This window comes from Wallemia ichthyophaga (assembly GCF_000400465.1).
Source record: "Wallemia ichthyophaga EXF-994 unplaced genomic scaffold scaffold13, whole genome shotgun sequence".
Taxonomy (NCBI): Eukaryota; Fungi; Basidiomycota; class Wallemiomycetes; order Wallemiales; family Wallemiaceae; genus Wallemia; species Wallemia ichthyophaga.
In genome coordinates, this window is record NW_008806286.1 from 287,497 (window position 1) to 306,961 (window position 19,465).

Consider the following 19,465-nt stretch of genomic DNA (forward strand, 5'->3'; position numbering starts at 1 on the left):
CCGCCAACAGCCAACACCACCAAGATGAATCTTCTGGAGAATAATAAAAATTTATTCAAAGACATCTTTATAGGCGCTGTGCTGTTTAGTTATTTGAGTAAAGCTGCCAGGGAAATCTATATCTACGGTGTGGCTCACTCGATTAGAAGCGTCTTCAAGGGATTTTCAAGGAGGGCGCTGCTTCTACTTACTAGCCTACCTTGGACAAAAAAGCAGATTGATGACGAGCTCAATAGCGCGCTGAGTGATTTGGATAGCAAAATGGTTATCAGGGATCCTTCTCTGCCCACCCACCACAAACTCCCAACAATTGGCCACGATAAGCACTCCGTACACCACCAGCTATCCTCTCTCGCCAATATTCCTCACTCTCGCTGGGAAGACGGCCGTGTTTCTGGCGCTGTCTACTATGGCGACAGCGGCGACATCAACGACGTCATCATCGAAGCCTTTTCTCGCTTCTCCGTATCAAATCCTCTCCACCCAGACGTATTCCCTGGCATCAGAGCAATGGAAGCTCAAGTTGTTAGTATGGTCTTGAATATGTACAACGCCCCCCAAGATGCCGCCGGTACAACCACTTCTGGCGGTACTGAATCTATTCTCCTTGCTTGTCTCGCTTATCGCAACTGGTCACGCCAGACCCAAGGCGTTAGCCACCCCGAAATGTGAGAATTTTCATGTCTCACATCGAACCATCCCTAACACTCAATCAAGGGTCGTCCCCGAAACCGCACATGCTGCATTCAGCAAGGTGGGTTGTGCTACTTCACTTGGGCTTCACTGATACAGTCAGGCGTCCTTCTACTTCGGCATCACTCTCCGCCGCGTCCCCGTTGACCCACACACTCGTAAAGCCAGTCTGAAGCATGTCAAGCGGGCCATTAATGGTAACACATGCATGCTCGTTGCCTCTGCCCCCAATTTCCCTGTGAGTTGGTTATTGTGCACTAGCCACACCTGCTGAGAACACGCCACACGCAGGACGGGAACGTCGACGACATAGTCGAGATGGGCGCACTTGCGAAGCGCTACAAAGTCGGTCTGCATGGTAGGGCCGTTTTAGCGTACACACACTCAAACTCACACTCCTCAGTCGACTGCTGTCTCGGCAGCTTCATCATGCCCTTCCTTCAAAGCGCCGGGTTTGCCACAACGCCTTTTGATTTCCGCGTTAATGGCGTGACGTCCATTTCCTGCGACACGCACAAATACGGTTTCGCTCCAAAGGTAGGGATGCATACATGCACACACGCTCATACACTCACACACCCTCACTAAAGGGCTCTTCTGTTATCATGTACGCCAACAAGACATGGCGCTCTTTCCAGTACTACTCGCAGCCAGACTGGACGGGCGGGGTGTACGCGTCGCCTACGCTAGCAGGATCGCGGTGAGTGCGAGGTAGCTAGAGCGCCATATTCTAACGCCCCTTTAGTCCTGGTGCACTCATAGCAGGCACGTGGGCGGTGCTCACCCATGTCGGCGTGGACGGGTATGTGCGTTCGTGTGGCGAGATAGTGCGCGCGCGCCAGCGTATCCAGCGTGCTATTGAAACCGACTACCAAGCTGACCTCGCCGTCATGGGACAGCCGCTTGGCTCAGTCGTCGCTTTCACATCTGTTAACCCCGCACTGAATATTTATACAGTCGGTGATCTCCTGCATGAGAAGGGATTCTCGCTTAATGCCGTGGCCAATCCGCCCGCACTGCATATCGCTTGCACTCGCCCCACTGTGGCGGCAGTTGACGATATACTTTCCTCCCTCAGATGGGCTGTCGACCAGGCTAAGAGTCGCACGTTTGGCAAAGAGGATGAGGGCTCTATGGTGGCTTTGTACGGCGTAGGAAGCTCTACCGCTATCGGACCCGACCTCGTCGATTATCTCGCAAGAGGCTTCCTCGATACTATGTATGTGGTATCGTAATTGTATGAGTATTAAAATATGAATGTAACTATCAGTGGAGTAACAGGACTTAATGGGTGGGTGTTGATTAGCTGGTAAGGCTGGTGGGTTGTGCTACTGTAAAACAAATAACTGCTTGCGGTTATAAACTGCGTAGAAGAGAAGAGAGGGGCAAAAAGAACAAGGATGAAAGGTGAACCGGTGAAGCGACACCACAACATCCACAAGCAACACAAGCTACACTCACGCACCCTCCTCATCCTCACTATCGTGCTCAAGGGTGAATTTGACATGAGGACGACGAGAGTGGGAGTGATCGGAGGAGCGCGATGCTCTGCTAGGTGATCTCGACGGGATGTGTGAAGTCTGTGAAGTCTGCGCACCGCCCTGCTGACCGAGATTCATATGGCTGAGGCTCTCATTAAGGGACTGATTCTGTGTGCTGCCTGAGACAACGCCTTGGTTTTGTCTGTTCATAGCCTCGCGCAGTTTCTTCATGCTGTCTGCGTCGAGCGTGGACGATCTCTGAACGTCGTTCGTCTGGCTCTCGTCGTAAGTCGGTAGTCCCTCACTGAGACGCGCGGTTAGAATTTGTCGTAAAGCGCACTATGTACTCCACTCACGGTAACGGGACAACTCCGCCGCCTAAGAAACCGCGGCTGGCGACATCGTATGATGGGACGCGATTGAGGGCGCTGACGTCGTCTCCCTCTCCCTCCTCTCCTCTCTCGCCCTTTTTGCCCTCCTCCTGCTCTGCAACCTGACCGCCCTGCTCCGCGAAATGCGACGCCGTGGGCGAGTGTAGCTTGGAGCTGCCGGCCGAGTTATTCTGAGAAGGCGAATGAGAGTATGAGTGTGAATGGCTCTTAAAGCTAGTCAGCGGTCTGAGAGCCTTAGGGAGATGCAAATTAAGTTTGCTGCCAGAATGTGGGCCTCCGAAGAGGTTATTGAGCGAATGCGACGAGCCGAAAGACGGTCTGGATGGTTTATGTGAGTGTGAAGAGGTGTCGCGCCCCTCCGACGGCGCTGGCAGCACGTCGTCATCATCATTCAAACTGATCGCATTTGCAGTGTCCCCTTCTTGCTCCTGTTGCTGTTCACTTCCTCTGCGCCCAATCCCACTCCCACTCTCGCGCTCCCCGGGTTCCGGCGAGCCTGCACGGCTGGACGCGTGCGATTGGCTGCGAGAAACGTTGCGCGAGCTGCCCGGCGAGCGAGCTTGCGAGGGGAGTTGTGAGTAAGAGAGTGCGTGTGCGTTTGACTGTGAGTTTGAATTGTGGTTTGCATGCTTAGGCGACCCATTCCCACTCCCACCCGCGCCTGGTTGGTTGCGTCTCTGAGCACGTTCAATCTCGCCTAGACTGAGGTAAAACTCGCTATCAGCCCAGCTCATCTGCGGGCGGGTCGGCAACGTCTGTCCTGCAGCTGAGGGAGAAAGTTGGTCTGGGGGAGTAGCCGCACCGCTGCCAGTGCTGCCGCCAGTGCTGCGCACGGCGAACGAGGACGCACCGGGCGTCGCGGGTCTTGAAGCAACGGGTGACATGTGCGCACCGGGGGATCCGAGCGGGGAGTAAGTATGGTTGCCGTATCCAGAAGGGACAGTACCGCTAGTGACGACATTGGCATTCGGGACGCGGTCATAGATGTGATTTGAGTATGAGGGCAGATCCGCTGTCGCTGCCGCTGTTGCAGCTTCATCTGCCGTTTGGGGGTCTGGCGCTCCAGCTGATTCACCGAAAAGAGCGCGGCGCGCATTTGCGGTACTTACCACCGTTTCCTGTAACAGCTCCCGTGATAGAATGTGGATCGGCAACGCACAGCGTAACTCCGATTGGTGTCCGTCACGATTCTGGATCATGCAGGACCATTTTATCTTGTGGTTTATGTATACGGGCCCTATAGAGGGCTTGTTAGCAATGTCTCAGTGGTCAATACTCACACCCACAGTACTGGTGGGAGGGGACTGCTGTAGTCGGGAGGTGGACATTGATAACCGTGTCAACCTCGCCGTCATTGAGCTCAGTGAGATCCTCAGGGCCCTCGGCGAAACGGGGATCGTTATCGGCCCACCCCACCATAGCTCTTCTCGAAGATCTGGACGGGTCGGCGGCGGGAGTTGGAGGATTGGACAGATCAAGAGAGCGGACAGGCTCGAGATTGGAGTTTGAAACAGGGCGTGATGACGGACTAGAAGGAAGAGACCTATTGGGGGGAGTGGAAGCGGCGGTAGAGTCAGCTCTACGGAAAGCGGCGACTTCAACGGGAATAGGCTCGCCATCGGAGGAGAAGTGGTGCCTATAGGTAGACACGATCCTAGATGAATCCTGCTTACAATGCTTGCCGTTCGACTGAGCATATTCCTTGATGATCGTGGTGAGCTGCGTAACCTTGACACCCTTTAGAATGGGGGTGAGCTTGATGGATATGGGTATAGAGTCACCAGCGGCGAAGGCCTTGTGTGGAAGGGTGATGGCGTACAAAATTTTCTGTGGCCAAATGTTCTCAATGTCGAGAGTTTGAGAGAACTCGAGGGCTTCCGAGGGGAGACCGTGGATGATATTGATGGGTTGCGAAGAGTGGAGGTCTTTCTGGAAAGTGTGGGGCCTGTAGGCGTGGGCTTTGAGCTTGTATTTGATTTCAGCGGAGCCATTGATGAGCTGAAGGGAGGCAGGGAGTTCAGAAGGAAGATCGAGCTGGAAGGAGAAGGTGTGCCTGCCAGCAGCCAGCGTCTGGTGATGCTTGCCAGACTTGGTGAGTACAGAGTGCTTGTGGTCGATGAGTACGTGCGTGTCGGAGGTGGTGTGCGATCTGAAAGACTCCTGAACGTTGGTTCTACACTTGCCAGACACTTGGATAACGATATCCTTGAACTCGGTGGAGTGACTCAAGTGGATTTTAACAAGTCCGCGGAGAGTGTACGGAGTCGAGTCGCCGGGGAGACCTTGTAGAACGACGTTGGTCACTTGAGGCTCGATTTCAATCTTTGAAGGGCCGTTGGGGTGATCGGTGCAAGTCCTCGGAGTTGGCGGTGGAATCGCTGAGGCTGAGGCTGAGGCTGAGGCTGCAGAAGGGACATCTGTGCGGGAGGAAGATCTGGATAGGTTGGACCATATGGCAGGCATTTATAAGTGAATGACTAGTAAGTTTCAAGTGAATTACGAATTTCAATTGAGATCAAGTGAGTTCAAGTAAAATTCAAACGCAGCACAGATACGAGAATCGATAAGGAATGAAAAAATTTAATTCAAGTCAGGGAAACAGCCAACGATATAATATTTACGCTTGAAGTGATCTCTGGGTGATTGTGAGTAGAAACACTAGCAATGAGTACTAGCACTCACATCCACTCATTCATTGCGATTCTATGGGTGATTGTGAGTCGTTTGTAGTCAGTATCACAATATCACTCACACTTGATCCGCCGTTAGATCTTGAAGCTTATCAGGTGGCTGATCGATAGGCGTGAGTACTTGATCATCGAATGAATGCATGGCCATCCCCCTAGACGCGTCTCTGCCTGCGAAATTACCATATGGACCATCTAGTTGTAGTGGTTAGTGTTTAGCTCATACACACGCCCATTCAAACCACCAACCTGGGCCATAGAAACTCGCCCCTTTCGACACATCAAATACAATCCCACCAATCGCTATCAAGATGGGCTTGTGCGGGTGTGTTCCGTTGTACTCGTACAGCTCTCTAGGCCCGTACTTGCGATAGAGTGTACTCGTCTTCCTAGGTGCATCAACCAGCATTTGATATTTTATAGATGGATACAGCAATCGATATATATCGTAGAGTACTTTCAATGTGAGTAGTGTGTTCAAATAGGTCATCTGCGGACAGCCTCGTCTTGGTGGTTGAGGATAGATAGACCAAGCGATGATAGCAACGTACTGCGAGTGTTGCTCAAAGCAGTCTTTAAACGGACCGCCACGTCTTCTTTGAAGGTCAGAGAGTGTTGAACGAGTGCATATAAAGCTTACTGGGAGTACCGCAGACTATTTGCAGGGAAAGGGTTATACCCGCCTTAATATGGCCCCAGGGCGTTTACCGCAAGGAAAAGACGAAATGCTTGTGGTCCGCTTACATATCACAGCGGCGGTCAAGAAGCACGTGACTCGCGGCTTGTGTTTGTTGTGTTTCACAAACCCGGCTACCTTCGTTCCTACTCACTTGGCTATCGGCATGCACAGCATCCGCTCAGTCGTAGCAAATACACGTTTATCTATACTGGTAGGGCTCGCAGTGCCTTTTGTATTTGACTGCCTGTCATCACGCAAGCAAACCAACAAACATACTGCGCCATCAATGGTAATCTTCCTCTAGTCAAATGACTTGATTCACAACTGTATTCACAACTCATTATGTCCAAGGAGAATTTCTTAAGAATCACAAGAAGAAGCAAAGTAAGAAAGCAAGTTTTGATATTTCAGCTTCCGATGATTTCGACGGTAATTACCTCCGCTTGGTGTTTTGCCAAGAATAAAGTTGGTTGATCCTTCAATTCGTAATGAGGATCAATTAGGTTTAAATAATATCCCGAGGTTGCCGCGTGGGTGCTATCGAAGGAAGCCTTAACGCGTGGCGTTTCAGTTGAAAAGCTTGGCACTGAGTTGTGCCAGAATTGGGAGAAAACATACCCCGTTCGTAAAGCATCCCCCCTTTAGCACTATCTAACGATACCAGCGGCTCAAAGAAGACGAGTTATGCGCACTCACCAGCAACAACACACAAGCAGAAGATTAGTAAGAAGCCCAAGAAGAGCAGCACCGGTACTCCTTCCCCACTTTTAAAAAACATTTCTCCTCAAAACAAGACAAGTCCATTTTTTATTCTTTTATTTCCAACGCGTCTATCGCGTGTTCATAGAGCACCGCCATCCACACCACCGAACACCCGATGAAATGATAAAATTCAGTTTAATTGAAAGCCTAAACGAGTACAAAGATGATGTGTTCATCGACGACGACGACAATCTCAGCGAGGATCTCCTCCTCGAGCAGATTCTCAACTGTGCCATCTCCCAGGATGACCATTTGTGGTACAATACGCTGGGTTTTATACAGCGAATATCCCCTGCCACCGCCAGATCTTCGTTGAAGCTCCTCGATGGCCTAGTCCACTCTCTCCACCAATCCACAGACGACAAACTCAGCTTGGAGGTCCTCGCGTATCTAATTTCCGCCTTTTTAATCAAATTCAGTAAAATCTCATCTCTAAATAAGCAGGATTTGGCCGCGTGGCAGAGTGTCCTCACTTCGTCATACGCCTCCATATACAGCCTCCTCAACAACTCAAACGCCCTCAAGTTATGGGGCAACTCCGTTGAGAAGGATACCTTTGTTAGGTGAGTGTGCTTTTACGCGCTTTTCCCTCTTTTTACGCGTGTTTGACGCGTCTTCTAGCTGCTTCACTAAACCTATTTGGATCCTAATGGAAAACGAGCTATACATCAAGAACGCCGACACAAAGGCAGTTTTCTTCAACATTCTCTCCATATCCATCATCTCACACGGTCAATCCTTCTCAGCGCAGACGTCCATAATCCAGAATCTCGAGTATTTCGACCACCTAGGCGAGCCCATGGCTGAGCTACTTAGCCACCTCTACCACAACTACGACGATGCTACACTCACCCACAACTGCCTGGTAGATGTCTCCAACCGCTCATTCTCAGGTGCCGATCTCAAAGCACCGCGAGCGTTTTCCAAATTCATTACCACGCTCACGCATCACGCACCCGCGCTCGTGCTCAAGCATGTAGTGCTTCTACAGACGCACATGGACAGCGACGCGTACACGATGCGCAACGCCATCATAGAGGCGTTCGCCATCCTCATCGCGCACCTCTCCGCACTCGACAGTAGTGAGAGTGAGAGTGAAACAACGCAGACGCAAATCGCATCCTTCTTCACTGTCCTTATGGATCGCTTTCTCGACAACAACTCATACGTGCGGTCGAAAGTGATAGCCACATTTATCAAACTCGTTGAACTGCCGACAAAATTCCCTAAGCAGCGCATCGAGTTGCTCGAGAACACCATACGTCATCTCAGCGATAAGAGTAGTATGGTGAGGAAGAATGCGACTGGTCTGATCACCAAGATGATTCTAACGCATCCGTACGGGATGCTTCATGGCGGGCGTCTGTGTGGGGAAGAGTGGCAGGAGCGACTGTCAGCTGTGGACGGGGAACTGCAGAGTGTTGCGCCAAAGCTGGATGGCGATCTGGAGCACGAATCTGAGCAAGAGGAAGGAGAAAGCGAGGAGAGTTCAAACAGACGCAGATCTAAAAAGTTTGCTCGTAAGTCGGTCGCCGCCGCCACAAACCTCGCACAGTATGACAGCGAGCAAATCTCTCGATTGCAACTAACACGCTCGTACTACGCCGACGCAATCCGCTTCATCGGTCTAATAGACAAGAGCATCTTAACTATAGCAACGCTTCTCTCCAGCACCAATAAGTCAGAGGTGCTTGAAGCGATAGAGTTTTTCCGGGTAGCGCACGAGTACGGTGTGACGAGTGCGCATGTAGGTGTACGTCGCATGCTGCATCTGATCTGGGCGAAAGACAATACGGTGATAGAGGAAGGCAAGACGGTGAAGGGGGTGCGTGCGCGGGTGATTGACACATACCGCTCTCTGTACCTCGACCCACTCAACGACCCCGCCATGAGTGCACAGGCGCAAGTATCGCGCATTTGCAAGAATCTTATTCAACTCACCTTCAACGCCACCCTCGCGGAGCTCACCTCGCTCGAAGCTCTCGTTAGTACGGTAATGGCGAATGATGGGATACACCCAGATGTGATATCCAAATTGTGGCAGGTGTACGCTGTACAGAAGGACATACCGCGCGCGCAGCGCAGAGGTGCCGTTATTATCATCGGTATGCTCGCAGTGTCACGCGCGGATATCGTGCACGAGCGCATCGATACGCTCATTCGCATTGGGCTCGGCCAGCTAGGTAAGGCGGACCTCGCGCTTGCGCGTTACACTTGCATCGCCCTGCAGCGGATATCGGGGTCGGTGAAGAAAGTGAAGGGATCGCTACAGGATGCTTCTATTCGCCTGCCCATGTCAGAACCTATATTTAGGAGGCTGCAGGAGGCTCTAGAACACCCCACTACGTCCCAGGCGTGGTTCGGGATGGCGGAGCAGGCTATCAATGCCATCTACGTCCTCGGCGAACAGCCTGACATACTGTGCAATGTGATGATCAAGCATATGGCCCAGCGGGCGTTTAGCGCGGAGAAGAAGGAGGGGGATGCCCAGATGGATGTGGATGGTGATGGTGATGGACAAGACAGCCAAACCAATCAAGACGCCCAAGAGAATGGGAAGCAACACGTCACCGGTAATGCGTTTCTTCTCAGCCAGCTCGTCTTCACTGTCGGACACGTCGCGATTCGCCACATAGTCTACCTCGAGCTGGTCGAGCGGGAGCTGAAGCGGCGCAAGGCAGATGCGGATGCCGAGAAGGGTGAGTAACGAAAATTGTGCAAAAGCCCCCGTTAATACTTCCCCAGACTCGAAGAAGAACAGCAAGCAGAAGCAGAGCGAGGGTATAGACGAGGTGGCAGGTAATGCAGAAGACGACATTGGCGATGGGATAGCGGCAGTGAAAGAACGCGAGCTGCTGTATGGCCCACGCAGCTTACTAGCCACTTTCGGTCCTATTCTCGCTCATATTTGCTACAATCCACGTCAATATTCTTTCCCAATGCTGCGCTCAGCCGCTACGCTATCACTGTCGAAATTTATGTGCGTCAGTTCTAAATTCTGCGAGGAGCATTTGTTGTTGCTGTTCAAGATATTCGAGACAACAGCCGATGCTACGATCCGTTGCAATATCGTTATCGCATTAGGGGACATAGCGGTATGTTTCTCTAACCTGATTGACGAGAACAGTGATAAGTTATATGCGGGGTTGAGTGATTCGGAGATAGTAGTGAAGAAGAATACGTTCATGGTGCTCACGCACTTGATTCTGAATGGGATGGTCAAAGTGAAAGGGCAGCTTGGTGAGATGGCGAAATGTCTAGACGATACAGAGCAGCGTATTTCGGATCTTGCCAAGTTGTTCTTCACAGAGCTGTCGACTAAGGACAATGCAGTGTACAATAACCTCCCAGACATCATCTCACATCTATCCGTCGGCGTGCATGCAGTCGACGAGGAGACTTTCAAGAGCACGATGAAGTTCATATTCAAATTCATCGAGAAGGAGAAACAGGCTGAGAATATCATCGATAAGCTTTGTCAGCGATTCAGGCTAGCGAGAGATGAAAAACAGTGGCGCGATGTCGCATTTTGTCTCTCGCTCTTGCCGTTCAAGAGCGAGCGGTCGATTAAGAAGCTGATGGAGGGACTGCCTTTCTACACTGACAAGCTGCACGAACCAGTCGTCTTCAAGCGGTTTGTGGAGATACTCGCCAAGGCGCGTTCGAACAAGGCGATGAAGAACGATGCGGAGATGAAGGAGTACGAGGAGACGCTGAATAAGGCGCGCGCACAGGGCGAGGAAGAGGCGCGTTTGGCGGGTAGAGCTGCTGGCGACAAGCGCTACGACAGACGCAAGTCGAAGAGGCTGTCAGTGCATGTTTCAAGCAACTCGCTCAAGTCAGAGGGGGAGAATGAGGGTGAGGCGGAGGAGAAGGAGGACAGTCAACCCCCACTATCGAGACAGAGCACTAAACCACTGTCGAGACAGAGCAGCAAGACGAATCAGCCGTTCGATTTTACGTCGGAAGAGGAGGTTGATGAAGCCAATGATAATGCTAAAGTGGAAGCCAATGACAATGCTAAAGTAGAAGCCAAACGCCTCGCTGAAGCTAAAGAGGTGAAAAAAGGTAACAGAAAACCAGCCAAACGAGGAAAAGCAGTTACACAACCAACACAACGCTCACAACCACCTCGGAGGACACGTCGACAGAAGCAGATAAGCTCTAGTGAAGAGGATTGAGTTTAAGGAAAGAAATAAATGAATGTAAATTGATTATAAAGATAATTTCACATAGAAAGTGGTGGACAATGCTGGTTGCGAGAGTACTATGACGCAAGTGGTGGGTGTTTATGCGTGATTGATAGGAGTGAGACTAAAATGATCATTATAGTACACCCACACGCTTCTCCTTATAATAGCCTTAGTTTTAGGAAGTTTGGTTGTCTCAGCGATGGCACAGAGCGAGAGCAAGGAGTTAAAGACACACACAGCTAATTTTGAGAGAGTTGTAGATGGACTTATGTTTGTAGGCTTTGTCGGTGTCCCATTGGCTACGACTGTGTATCCGGTAATGTCAGTCCTAGCACCAGATGCAGCGAGGGAGTTTAAGGAGGCGGTAGAGCGTATGTTAAAGGCACCGATACGCTGGTGGAAAGGGGAATAAGGTGTGTGTTTGGGTGTGTCAAAGTAAATATCAAGTTTTATCAAGTGTTTTTCAAGTGTGCAAGTGAATCTGAAGCGTTCAAGTAACTTCAACTATTTTCCAAGTATTCATAAGCACACTGGAGCGTCTTCCAAATGAATAGAAATGCATGTAAAAATTAAAAGCCAGGCTACCAATATTCCTTCCTCTTCAGTCTTTGATGGCGTGAGAGATGCTTATTGAATCCCCAGGTAGACTGTTGCTGCTGCTGGTTGATGACGTGCTCGATTCTATTCTGCTTGGAAGCAGGTGCAACAACAGCAATTAAACCTTTACTACAATTGAATTTTCTAGATATGGCATTAGCACTGTGACCAGCTCTACGCATTTCCTTTATTTCTCCAATTTGATCACTTGATAGGTTGAAATTGAGTGATTTCTTACGCGAGTGTAGAGTGGGTGCGTTAAGTGTGTCTACTCTAGTTGCCATATTACTATCTAATAATCCACTAACCACGCTATTTCCATCTGGATACGCTTCTGCGGATGAAGGTGGGGGATTGAAGAAGAATTCTGCGCCGTCGTCTAAGTCAACTTTGGTGGCATTCGATAGACGATTAGGGCGGGTGATTGGACGAGTAACATTGTGCCTAATTGAGGTAGTAAACAGCCTTGTATTATGCTTAAACATGGTTGAACCTAACCAAGAATGTTCAAACCAGGGAATATCCGTCTAGATTCACGTAGATTGGATGAAATGCGTAAAATAACCTACTCAAAGCAATCAAATACACGCGTTGATGCTTCCGTTCAGTTTGGATTTGGGGAAGTACAAGTTTTAGCCTCAGTTACAGGACCTTTGGAGGTTAGCATACGTGATGAGATAGTCGATAAGAGTACAATAGAAGTTGAATTTCGTTCTTTGAATGGCGTTGTTGGTGTACAGTATACGTCTTTGGCCAATCAAGTAGAAGAATCGCTCAAAAGCGTTATAATTGGAGAGCAACACCCACGCTCCCTGATACGCTTCGTTGTACAAACACTTTCATCACCCATGACACCCAGTTATCTAGTCAAACAAGCCATTGGTGCACCTCCATTTAGAATCCCAGTCAGTGAAAAAGCAGCGGCAATAAATGGTGCTATCATGGCTGCTTTAGAGGGCTCAATTCCAATGTCTGGAATTGTTATAGCTGTCAGTCTGGCAGTTATAAACAATACAATCATCCTTGACCCAACTAGCTACGAAGAAGCAAATGCCACAAGCGTACACTTGATAGCTTATAAATACAGTACAAGTACACGCGCTATCACACTGATGGACAGCGTTGGAGAATTTGGCGATGACGTCGTGAGTCAGTCGCCGCACACAACACACACAACTAACGCACAATACAGCTCGCGACTATTATAAAGAAATCCACACACCACTCCACCCTCCTGTACGAATACATTCGATCAATCAAAGTTTGAAGATTTTATTTTGTATCAAATGTCTTCCATCCTCCTTCATAATACACACCCAATGCCTAAAAACAAGGGAAAGGGCGGTAAGAACCGCAGGCGTGGAAAGAATGACAACGAGAATGATAAGCGTGAGCTTATATTCAAGGAGGAAGGACAAGAGTATGCGCAGGTATCGCGTATGCTGGGTAATGGAAGACTAGAAGCGAGCTGCTTCGATGGGAATAAACGTCTTGGACATATACGTGGTAAGATGAGAAAGAAGGTTTGGATTGGAAATGGGGATATCGTTCTACTCAGTTTGCGTGAATTTGAAGATGAGAAGGCGGATATAATACACAAATACTCACCAGATGAGGCAAGAGCGTTGAAGCAATACGGCGAACTGCCTAATGAAGCACGTATCAACGAGAATGAAGCATTTGGTGATGATGATTTGGAGGGTGAAATTGAATTCGGCGAGCAGCAAGACGAACAAGGGGATGAAGACAGTGAAGAGAGTGAAGTTGATATAAATGATCTGTAACATGTATTCATCTGCCCCACCCCTTTTTATACAAATGGATTTGAAATTTGTTCATGGCCTTGTGTCGGATTAAGCACTGTTATCGAAGGTCCACGAAACACAACCAAACCTAAGCGTCGCTTTGAATCTGGCAACACCTCCACCACATCATCCATGACAAGATTCATTAGCTGATCGTAGCCCTTGAGAATACCGGTCGCTTGTCTGCCGCCTTGGAATTGCAATGACAAGGACGTATCAACATGCTTTGACAGATCGAGGATACTCTCCTTCTTGTACTTCTTCTGGTCCTTCTACATATCCACGTCAGATAGCCCAAACACCCGCACAAAACACACGCTAGCCATGGAAGTTTCAATCAAGGAATAAATAAAGTTGATTACTGTTTGAATTGCTTATATTGGTCACTGTACTTGTTCTGTATAACCTCGAAAAGATTCTCTAGATCCCCTAAGCCCTTATACAAGGCATCGACGCTGCTCAACCCGCTATACATCTGTATACGCAGGTTCACCACGGGTTCTGATGGATGCGGGATTGAGTATCCACAGAATTCTACGTTTGGGCTGTGATATTTGTTAGCCATGCCTGCTATTTATGCACCAACCAACTTTTTCATTATGATATACCGCAACGAATTCCCAATAGTATGATCCTCATTGAAAAGCTTGAAAGTGGCATTACTGAGGTCATTCGAGTAACCATCCACTAGCTCTATCTTTGTTGGAAACTCCTTCACATCCGTATCGATCCTTTCGTGGTTGATGAGCGTGGACATGGCAGTACTATCTCTACCGTCATGAAGGTATTCTCCATCAACTTGAGAAATATAAGCCGATTCTCAACTTCAACTACTAAATTTTATATTCCTCTCTGCGATTCCAAGTACTATAGCGTCCTATTCCAAGGTTCAGACACCAGCACACCACCACACGCCTTCAACTTATCCAATACCACCCTCAAGCAAAATTACCTATCCAAGCAGAAGCAATTTCATCCTGATAAGCCAAATATCGACCACGACTACGCCTTGCAAACGTCGTCATTGATCAACAAAGCGTATGAGACACTGCTTCACCCACTCTCCCGCGCTGTCTATCTCCTCGAGCTGAACGGTATTGAGATAGCTGAATCTGACTCCATTCACGATAGCACCTTGCTCATGGATATGCTCGAACTGCGAGAACAACTCGAAGATGCACAGTCCGAGGAGGAGGTGACGCAATTGAGACACGATAATGGTCAGTCTATTCAGCAAACCACCCATTTACTCTCACAGGCTTTTGAAAATAACGACTTGGAATCAGCGAAAAACTTGACTATCAAGCTTCGTTATTTGTGTAATCTTGACGTTGCAGCGAGGGATTGGCAACCAGGTGCTCCTGTGGTTATACAGCACTAAATGGTGTCATTTCTTGTAATTTGCTATAAGTTATCATGTATTTTTGGCAGATATAGTTTAGATACTTTGATATACACCTTGTACACCTACTAAACCTTGTCAGCGGTGTTTTCGTTGTCCTTGTTTACACTTTTGTTGTCATCGTTGTTGTCTTGCTCCTTTTCTTCCTCATTTTCTTCTTCTTTTTCTTCCTCATTTTCTTCCTCCTTTTCTTCCTCCTTCATATCATCCACACACCCCATTATACTCTTATATGCTTGCTCAGCAAGCTTAGCATTGCCAAACTGCAGTGTAGTCAGTCAAACAGTCCCATCTCCTCATCAAAACACTACCCACCTTGACAGTGAAATGTTCAAGTCTGTTATCCTCACTAGGTGCGCTAAACCTGACAAACTTATCCTGTGCGAGCTGCACGGGCATTTTAGGAAAGAGAGCAACGTTAAGAATAACCCTGAGAACACCATCTGCCCTCATAACGAGTCTAGACCTCCGATTTGAATTTTTATTCAACTTGAATAGCCCAACTCCTCTCTCCTTCCAATTACCCTCTTTGTCATGAAGTATGTAGAGCTTAGAGCGAATCTGAAACACATTTTGCTCATCTTCTTCACCAGTTTTAGTTTCCTTAGGAGCCAGATTGAGATGGTGCTTGTGGTCCACTAAGCTTTCTCCTTGTGTAGAAGACAGCTTGTCGTCGAATGTCGTCTTGCTGCTGTTATCCTCTGTTTTGGGTGCGCTGCTGCTCTTAGCGAATGCTGAGAAGGCTGTTGGTGGATTTTTGTCATTGTCCTTGTTATCGCCTTGTTTGGTAGTGGTATTGCTACTGCTGCTCGCAAATGGTGACGCTGTGCTTGCAAATGAAGCGAAAGTAGATTGCTTTGGTTTCTTTTCATTCTCTTGTGTATTGATGCTGTGCTGGTGTTGTTCTTGTTTTTGTTCTTGTTTCTGTTCTGTTCTTGTTTTTGTTCTTGTGTTCTTGTTGTTGTTCTTGCTCCTGCTCCTGCTCCTGCTTGCTCTCCTGCTTCTCCTCAGCGCCCACATCATTCTCCCCCTTATGCCAGTCAATATCCTCCACTTTATCACGAATTTGGTTGATATTCTGCTCATTAAGCTCAGTTTTACCACGTTTCGCAGCGAGATCATCTCCAGACTGTGGGAGTGTAAGCGGGGATAATGAGAATAAGATTGAGGCGCACATGATCAGCCTTGGGTTCAACGCTCGCCTCTCTATCCCTCTTCCTCGTCTGCTTATCCAGCTCATTCAACTCATTCTGATCGACTGGATTTGAGTTAAAGTTGAATCAGATAAAGCAACCGATAACACTAATGACGTACTTGGTTTATCCTCTACTCGCTCTCTATCGCTCATTTTTATTCTCAATGATCCTCGGCGTAAGATGGGAACCCAGAGTACCCAATCAACCATCAACACCACTGAAAATAATAAATTATGTCACAGCTCACTATCCTCCGCGGCTACAAAGATCCCGATAAGAATGATCTTCTGTGTGATTACCTCCGACTCCCACAGTCCTCAACACCGCTGATAGATCTAAGCGCAACGTTTGGTGTACACGGCACAAACCAAGTATTTTACGGGAATATCTATCTATTCGACCATTTCTTATGCTTCAAATCTTATGATTTGCGTTCTTGCGTCGCTACAATCCCCCTTTACTCCATACGCAGAGTTGAAAGACTTTCTACCATCAATCAGCCTGGTACTCTCGCACTCAGCTTCATTCTCTGGCACGGTTTGAAGCTTGTTGTACAGCTAAACACCCTCAAACCAAACTCTGATGACTTTTGCAATCACCTCAAGCGTTGTCTCAGAGATCAACTTGGTTTAATGAAGTCTGTAAAGGGATTTGCTAAAGGCTGTTACTCTGAGTGGCTCGTTGGTGAGGATATCGATGATACCAACGATGCCAACGATGCCAACGATGATATCAATCATGATCCTACCTCCACTCACCACCACGGCCTCGGCTTCCTATTCAAATTCCCCGGTGACCCTAAGAAACTTCGCGAGAAATCCAAACTCAGACTCTGGAAAGACTACTTTAGACTGCACGGTCGCAATATCACTCTCGTTCGATACCCTCAATTCACCAGACTCGTTCAAGTCGGTCTCCCCTCCAAATTGCGCGGTGAAATGTGGGAAATATTGTCTGGTTCTATCTACGACAGGTTCTCTCACCCTGGCTTATACCAACAGATTCTCGATGAACATGCAGGCGAGTCGACGATGGCTACTGACGAAATTGAAAAAGATTTGAATAGAAGTTTGCCGGAGTATGGTGCATACCAAGATCCCGTCGGTATCAACGCTCTTAGAAGGGTGTTGACGGCGTACAGCTGGCGCAATCAGGTGGGTTATTCCTACACATTCCACCCCCGCTCATCCACCCCAAGGAACTAGGATACTGTCAAGCTATGAATATACTCGTCGCAGCTTTGTTGATGTGAGTGTTTTGCTTTTTACATAATCATGATCATACTCACACCAAACCCTACCCAGCTATATGTCGGAAGAACAGACATTCTGGTTCTTGGACAAAATCTGCACTCGCATTCTGCCAGGCTACTACAGTGCATCCATGTACGGTACACTACTCGACCAGAAAGTATTCGAGCATCTCGTACAAAGGACAATGCCAAGTCTACACGAACACTTTACAGCATCGGACATTCAACTATCAGTCTCTTCACTACCTTGGTTTTTGTCTCTCTACATTAACTCGATGCCACTCGTCTTCGCATTCAGGATTATTGACTGTTTCGTCGCTTTCGGCCCTCGCGTTCTCTTCCAAGTTGGATTGGCAGCACTCAAAGTGAACTCGGACAAGCTTATGGATGCCACGGATGATGGCATGGTGTTAAGTATCTTCCGCGACTATTTTGCTAATCTCGAAGAATCAGTCTCGCCCCAGTCATCCGATCCGAAAGTGCTCAATATTACAAACTTTTCAGAGCTGCTTGTTGTCGCATTTAGAGAGGTAGGCGGATAGTCTATGAAAGTGAATCCTTTCTCACGCACACACCAGTTCAGTGTCATCACCGATGACACCATTATAGAAGAAAGGAGGAGATTCCGTGGTGGAATTATCAAATCAATTGAATTGTTCTCCAAACGATCTGCTATTCGCAATCTCAAAGACTATGGAAAGTTTGGTGTGGACGGCGTTAATAAGATCTTTGACCACTTTTTCTACGCTCTCTGCAAAACTCCTACTCCTCTAGCCGCCCTTCCTCCATCGACACCGTCTAAGCTGCGCATCAGTGAGGAGCTCTCAGACCGTACGGAGACAGTGATCGACTTGACCACGTTCAGAGTTTTTCTCAGTGACATTGCAAGTTGGGCGCGTGACGAGAAGATGATTACGAATGGTTTTCAGCAACGTGTCGTGCGCTCAGTACCTGAAAACGAGATATACACTAAGATGTTTCATAAGTGGGACTACACGGGGAGAGCTGCGCTTGGATTGCAAGATTTAGTGAAGGGTTTGAATGGCGTCATGTTCAATGGACTACTTGACAATATTGAGTGGTTCTTCACGTTGCATGACAGCGACAATGATGGCTATCTCACTAAGGATGAGTTGGTGCAGTTGTCAGAGAGTCTTTTGGTAAGTTTGGTATGTTGTACTGCAAACACTTCTCACCATTCCACTTCACTCCCTCACAGTTCATCTTCCGCGCTGAACCTGGCGACGCTTACCTGGGAGCCGTCAGCAAATTTATGACCAATGCCTTCGAGTATGCCGACAGCTTGATCGAGCAGCCGCAAGCGGTGAAGGAGGGCGACAAAGATAAAGCTGAAACAGTAAAAAAAGAAGCTAAACAAAAAGACCCTCTAAGCGCTACAGAAGCGTCTGACAACTGCATCCCTGGTTCCCCACAGGTTAACAATGACGACCCATACATCAATCTTCCGACATTTCGGATGGTCTGTCTAGCTGATGAGCTGTTAGAGGCCTTCTTCGATCAGGATCTCACACGCAGTTTCAGTTTCGAGCACGTGCCCCAATCTGCCATAGACCATCCCCTGATTGACCTCAGTACGCTCGACGATATTGGCATCGGCAGCACCGGTCTAGTGGGTAACATACTTGGCGGAATATTCAGCAAGGACAACAAAGAGATGCTCAATGGGCTAGCGGATGAGATTGGCAAATCATTCGGTAAACACCACGTTGAATACAGACCTGCTTTCGGTCGCGTCAATAGTCAGGTGGAGGTGGAAGAGAAGCGTCGACCTGCGCCTGAAGAGAAGGACAGCAGTATCGTAAGTGGAATGGCTAACCTCCTTTCAAGCACACCGTCATGGTTCTCGAGATCTAAATCCGATCACGGCAGGCAGGAGCAGGAGCAGGTACATGAGCGTGAAATGGTGGAGAAGCCATCGAGCGGCACTATTAGCAGCGGCGGTGGCAGCGGTGAACAAGCAGAAGAGGAGGCACTTCTCGATCACCAACACACCTCCACAAACGGCGAATCGCACTTGGCTTCCATTAAAGCTGCTCAGGAGGCCTTGGCTAATCGTCAAGCATTTGCTATCGATCAGCGCGACGATAATGACGACGACGATACCTTGGACGACTCCCTTCATTCCACTGAAGAAGCAGGTGGAGAGTTCGCAATTGGCAGCGATGAGGATGAAGATATGATGGATGAAGTCGACGCTATCGATCTCGATGACCAGCATGCTATTGGTGCCGAGGAGGCTGCCAAGATTCTTAACGCACCCGTCGATAAAGATCAGAGGATCTAGATAGACACGAACAAGATGATG

General features: G+C 48.5%; 12 protein-coding genes across 12 annotated transcripts; 6 read left to right on the top strand and 6 right to left on the bottom strand.

The window, feature by feature from the left end:
• Positions 1-24: 24 nt before the first annotated feature.
• On the top strand, positions 25-1,928 carry J056_001136 (Sphingosine-1-phosphate lyase; the record flags this gene model as incomplete). Its single annotated transcript, XM_009270764.1, has 7 exons — positions 25-668; positions 718-754; positions 797-931; positions 985-1,051; positions 1,097-1,230; positions 1,284-1,393; positions 1,439-1,928. The coding sequence occupies 7 exons, from the start codon at positions 25-27 to the stop codon at positions 1,926-1,928; spliced, it is 1,617 nt and encodes a 538-aa protein (XP_009269039.1).
• A 222-nt stretch (positions 1,929-2,150) lies between these two features.
• J056_001137 (Arrestin domain-containing protein C31A2.12) lies at positions 2,151-5,029 on the bottom strand (the record flags this gene model as incomplete). Its single annotated transcript, XM_009270765.1, has 3 exons — positions 2,151-2,478; positions 2,531-3,803; positions 3,853-5,029. 3 exons carry the CDS (start codon positions 5,027-5,029, stop codon positions 2,151-2,153), a joined length of 2,778 nt encoding a protein of 925 aa, XP_009269040.1.
• Positions 5,030-5,146: 117 nt separating this feature from the next.
• Positions 5,147-5,662, bottom strand: J056_001138 (Damage response protein 1; the record flags this gene model as incomplete). Its single annotated transcript, XM_009270766.1, has 4 exons — positions 5,147-5,201; positions 5,249-5,269; positions 5,319-5,448; positions 5,503-5,662. The coding sequence occupies 4 exons, from the start codon at positions 5,660-5,662 to the stop codon at positions 5,147-5,149; spliced, it is 366 nt and encodes a 121-aa protein (XP_009269041.1).
• Positions 5,663-6,814: 1,152 nt separating this feature from the next.
• On the top strand, positions 6,815-10,875 carry J056_001139 (Condensin complex subunit 1; the record flags this gene model as incomplete). The annotated part of the gene is made up of 3 exons (XM_009270767.1): positions 6,815-7,257; positions 7,316-9,393; positions 9,440-10,875. 3 exons carry the CDS (start codon positions 6,815-6,817, stop codon positions 10,873-10,875), a joined length of 3,957 nt encoding a protein of 1,318 aa, XP_009269042.1.
• Positions 10,876-11,468: 593 nt separating this feature from the next.
• Positions 11,469-11,969, bottom strand: J056_001140 (uncharacterized protein; the record flags this gene model as incomplete). The annotated part of the gene is made up of 1 exon (XM_009270768.1): positions 11,469-11,969. The coding sequence occupies one exon, from the start codon at positions 11,967-11,969 to the stop codon at positions 11,469-11,471; it is 501 nt and encodes a 166-aa protein (XP_009269043.1).
• A 363-nt stretch (positions 11,970-12,332) lies between these two features.
• J056_001141 (Exosome complex component RRP46) lies at positions 12,333-12,751 on the top strand (the record flags this gene model as incomplete). Its single annotated transcript, XM_009270769.1, has 2 exons — positions 12,333-12,629; positions 12,677-12,751. The coding sequence occupies 2 exons, from the start codon at positions 12,333-12,335 to the stop codon at positions 12,749-12,751; spliced, it is 372 nt and encodes a 123-aa protein (XP_009269044.1).
• Positions 12,752-12,803: 52 nt separating this feature from the next.
• On the top strand, positions 12,804-13,268 carry J056_001142 (Eukaryotic translation initiation factor 1A; the record flags this gene model as incomplete). The annotated part of the gene is made up of 1 exon (XM_009270770.1): positions 12,804-13,268. One exon carries the CDS (start codon positions 12,804-12,806, stop codon positions 13,266-13,268), a length of 465 nt encoding a protein of 154 aa, XP_009269045.1.
• Positions 13,269-13,294: 26 nt separating this feature from the next.
• Positions 13,295-13,615, bottom strand: J056_001143 (U6 snRNA-associated Sm-like protein LSm7; the record flags this gene model as incomplete). Its single annotated transcript, XM_009270771.1, has 2 exons — positions 13,295-13,561; positions 13,607-13,615. The coding sequence occupies 2 exons, from the start codon at positions 13,613-13,615 to the stop codon at positions 13,295-13,297; spliced, it is 276 nt and encodes a 91-aa protein (XP_009269046.1).
• Positions 13,616-13,647: 32 nt separating this feature from the next.
• On the bottom strand, positions 13,648-14,046 carry J056_001144 (DNA-directed RNA polymerases I and III subunit RPAC2; the record flags this gene model as incomplete). The annotated part of the gene is made up of 2 exons (XM_009270772.1): positions 13,648-13,834; positions 13,880-14,046. 2 exons carry the CDS (start codon positions 14,044-14,046, stop codon positions 13,648-13,650), a joined length of 354 nt encoding a protein of 117 aa, XP_009269047.1.
• A 21-nt stretch (positions 14,047-14,067) lies between these two features.
• Positions 14,068-14,670, top strand: J056_001145 (uncharacterized protein; the record flags this gene model as incomplete). The annotated part of the gene is made up of 1 exon (XM_009270773.1): positions 14,068-14,670. The coding sequence occupies one exon, from the start codon at positions 14,068-14,070 to the stop codon at positions 14,668-14,670; it is 603 nt and encodes a 200-aa protein (XP_009269048.1).
• An 89-nt stretch (positions 14,671-14,759) lies between these two features.
• J056_001146 (Ran-specific GTPase-activating protein 2) lies at positions 14,760-16,039 on the bottom strand (the record flags this gene model as incomplete). Its single annotated transcript, XM_009270774.1, has 5 exons — positions 14,760-14,954; positions 15,007-15,615; positions 15,710-15,820; positions 15,867-15,949; positions 16,006-16,039. The coding sequence occupies 5 exons, from the start codon at positions 16,037-16,039 to the stop codon at positions 14,760-14,762; spliced, it is 1,032 nt and encodes a 343-aa protein (XP_009269049.1).
• Positions 16,040-16,120: 81 nt separating this feature from the next.
• Positions 16,121-19,444, top strand: J056_001147 (Putative GTPase-activating protein; the record flags this gene model as incomplete). Its single annotated transcript, XM_009270775.1, has 5 exons — positions 16,121-17,041; positions 17,086-17,135; positions 17,192-17,669; positions 17,718-18,299; positions 18,359-19,444. 5 exons carry the CDS (start codon positions 16,121-16,123, stop codon positions 19,442-19,444), a joined length of 3,117 nt encoding a protein of 1,038 aa, XP_009269050.1.
• Positions 19,445-19,465: the final 21 nt, after the last annotated feature.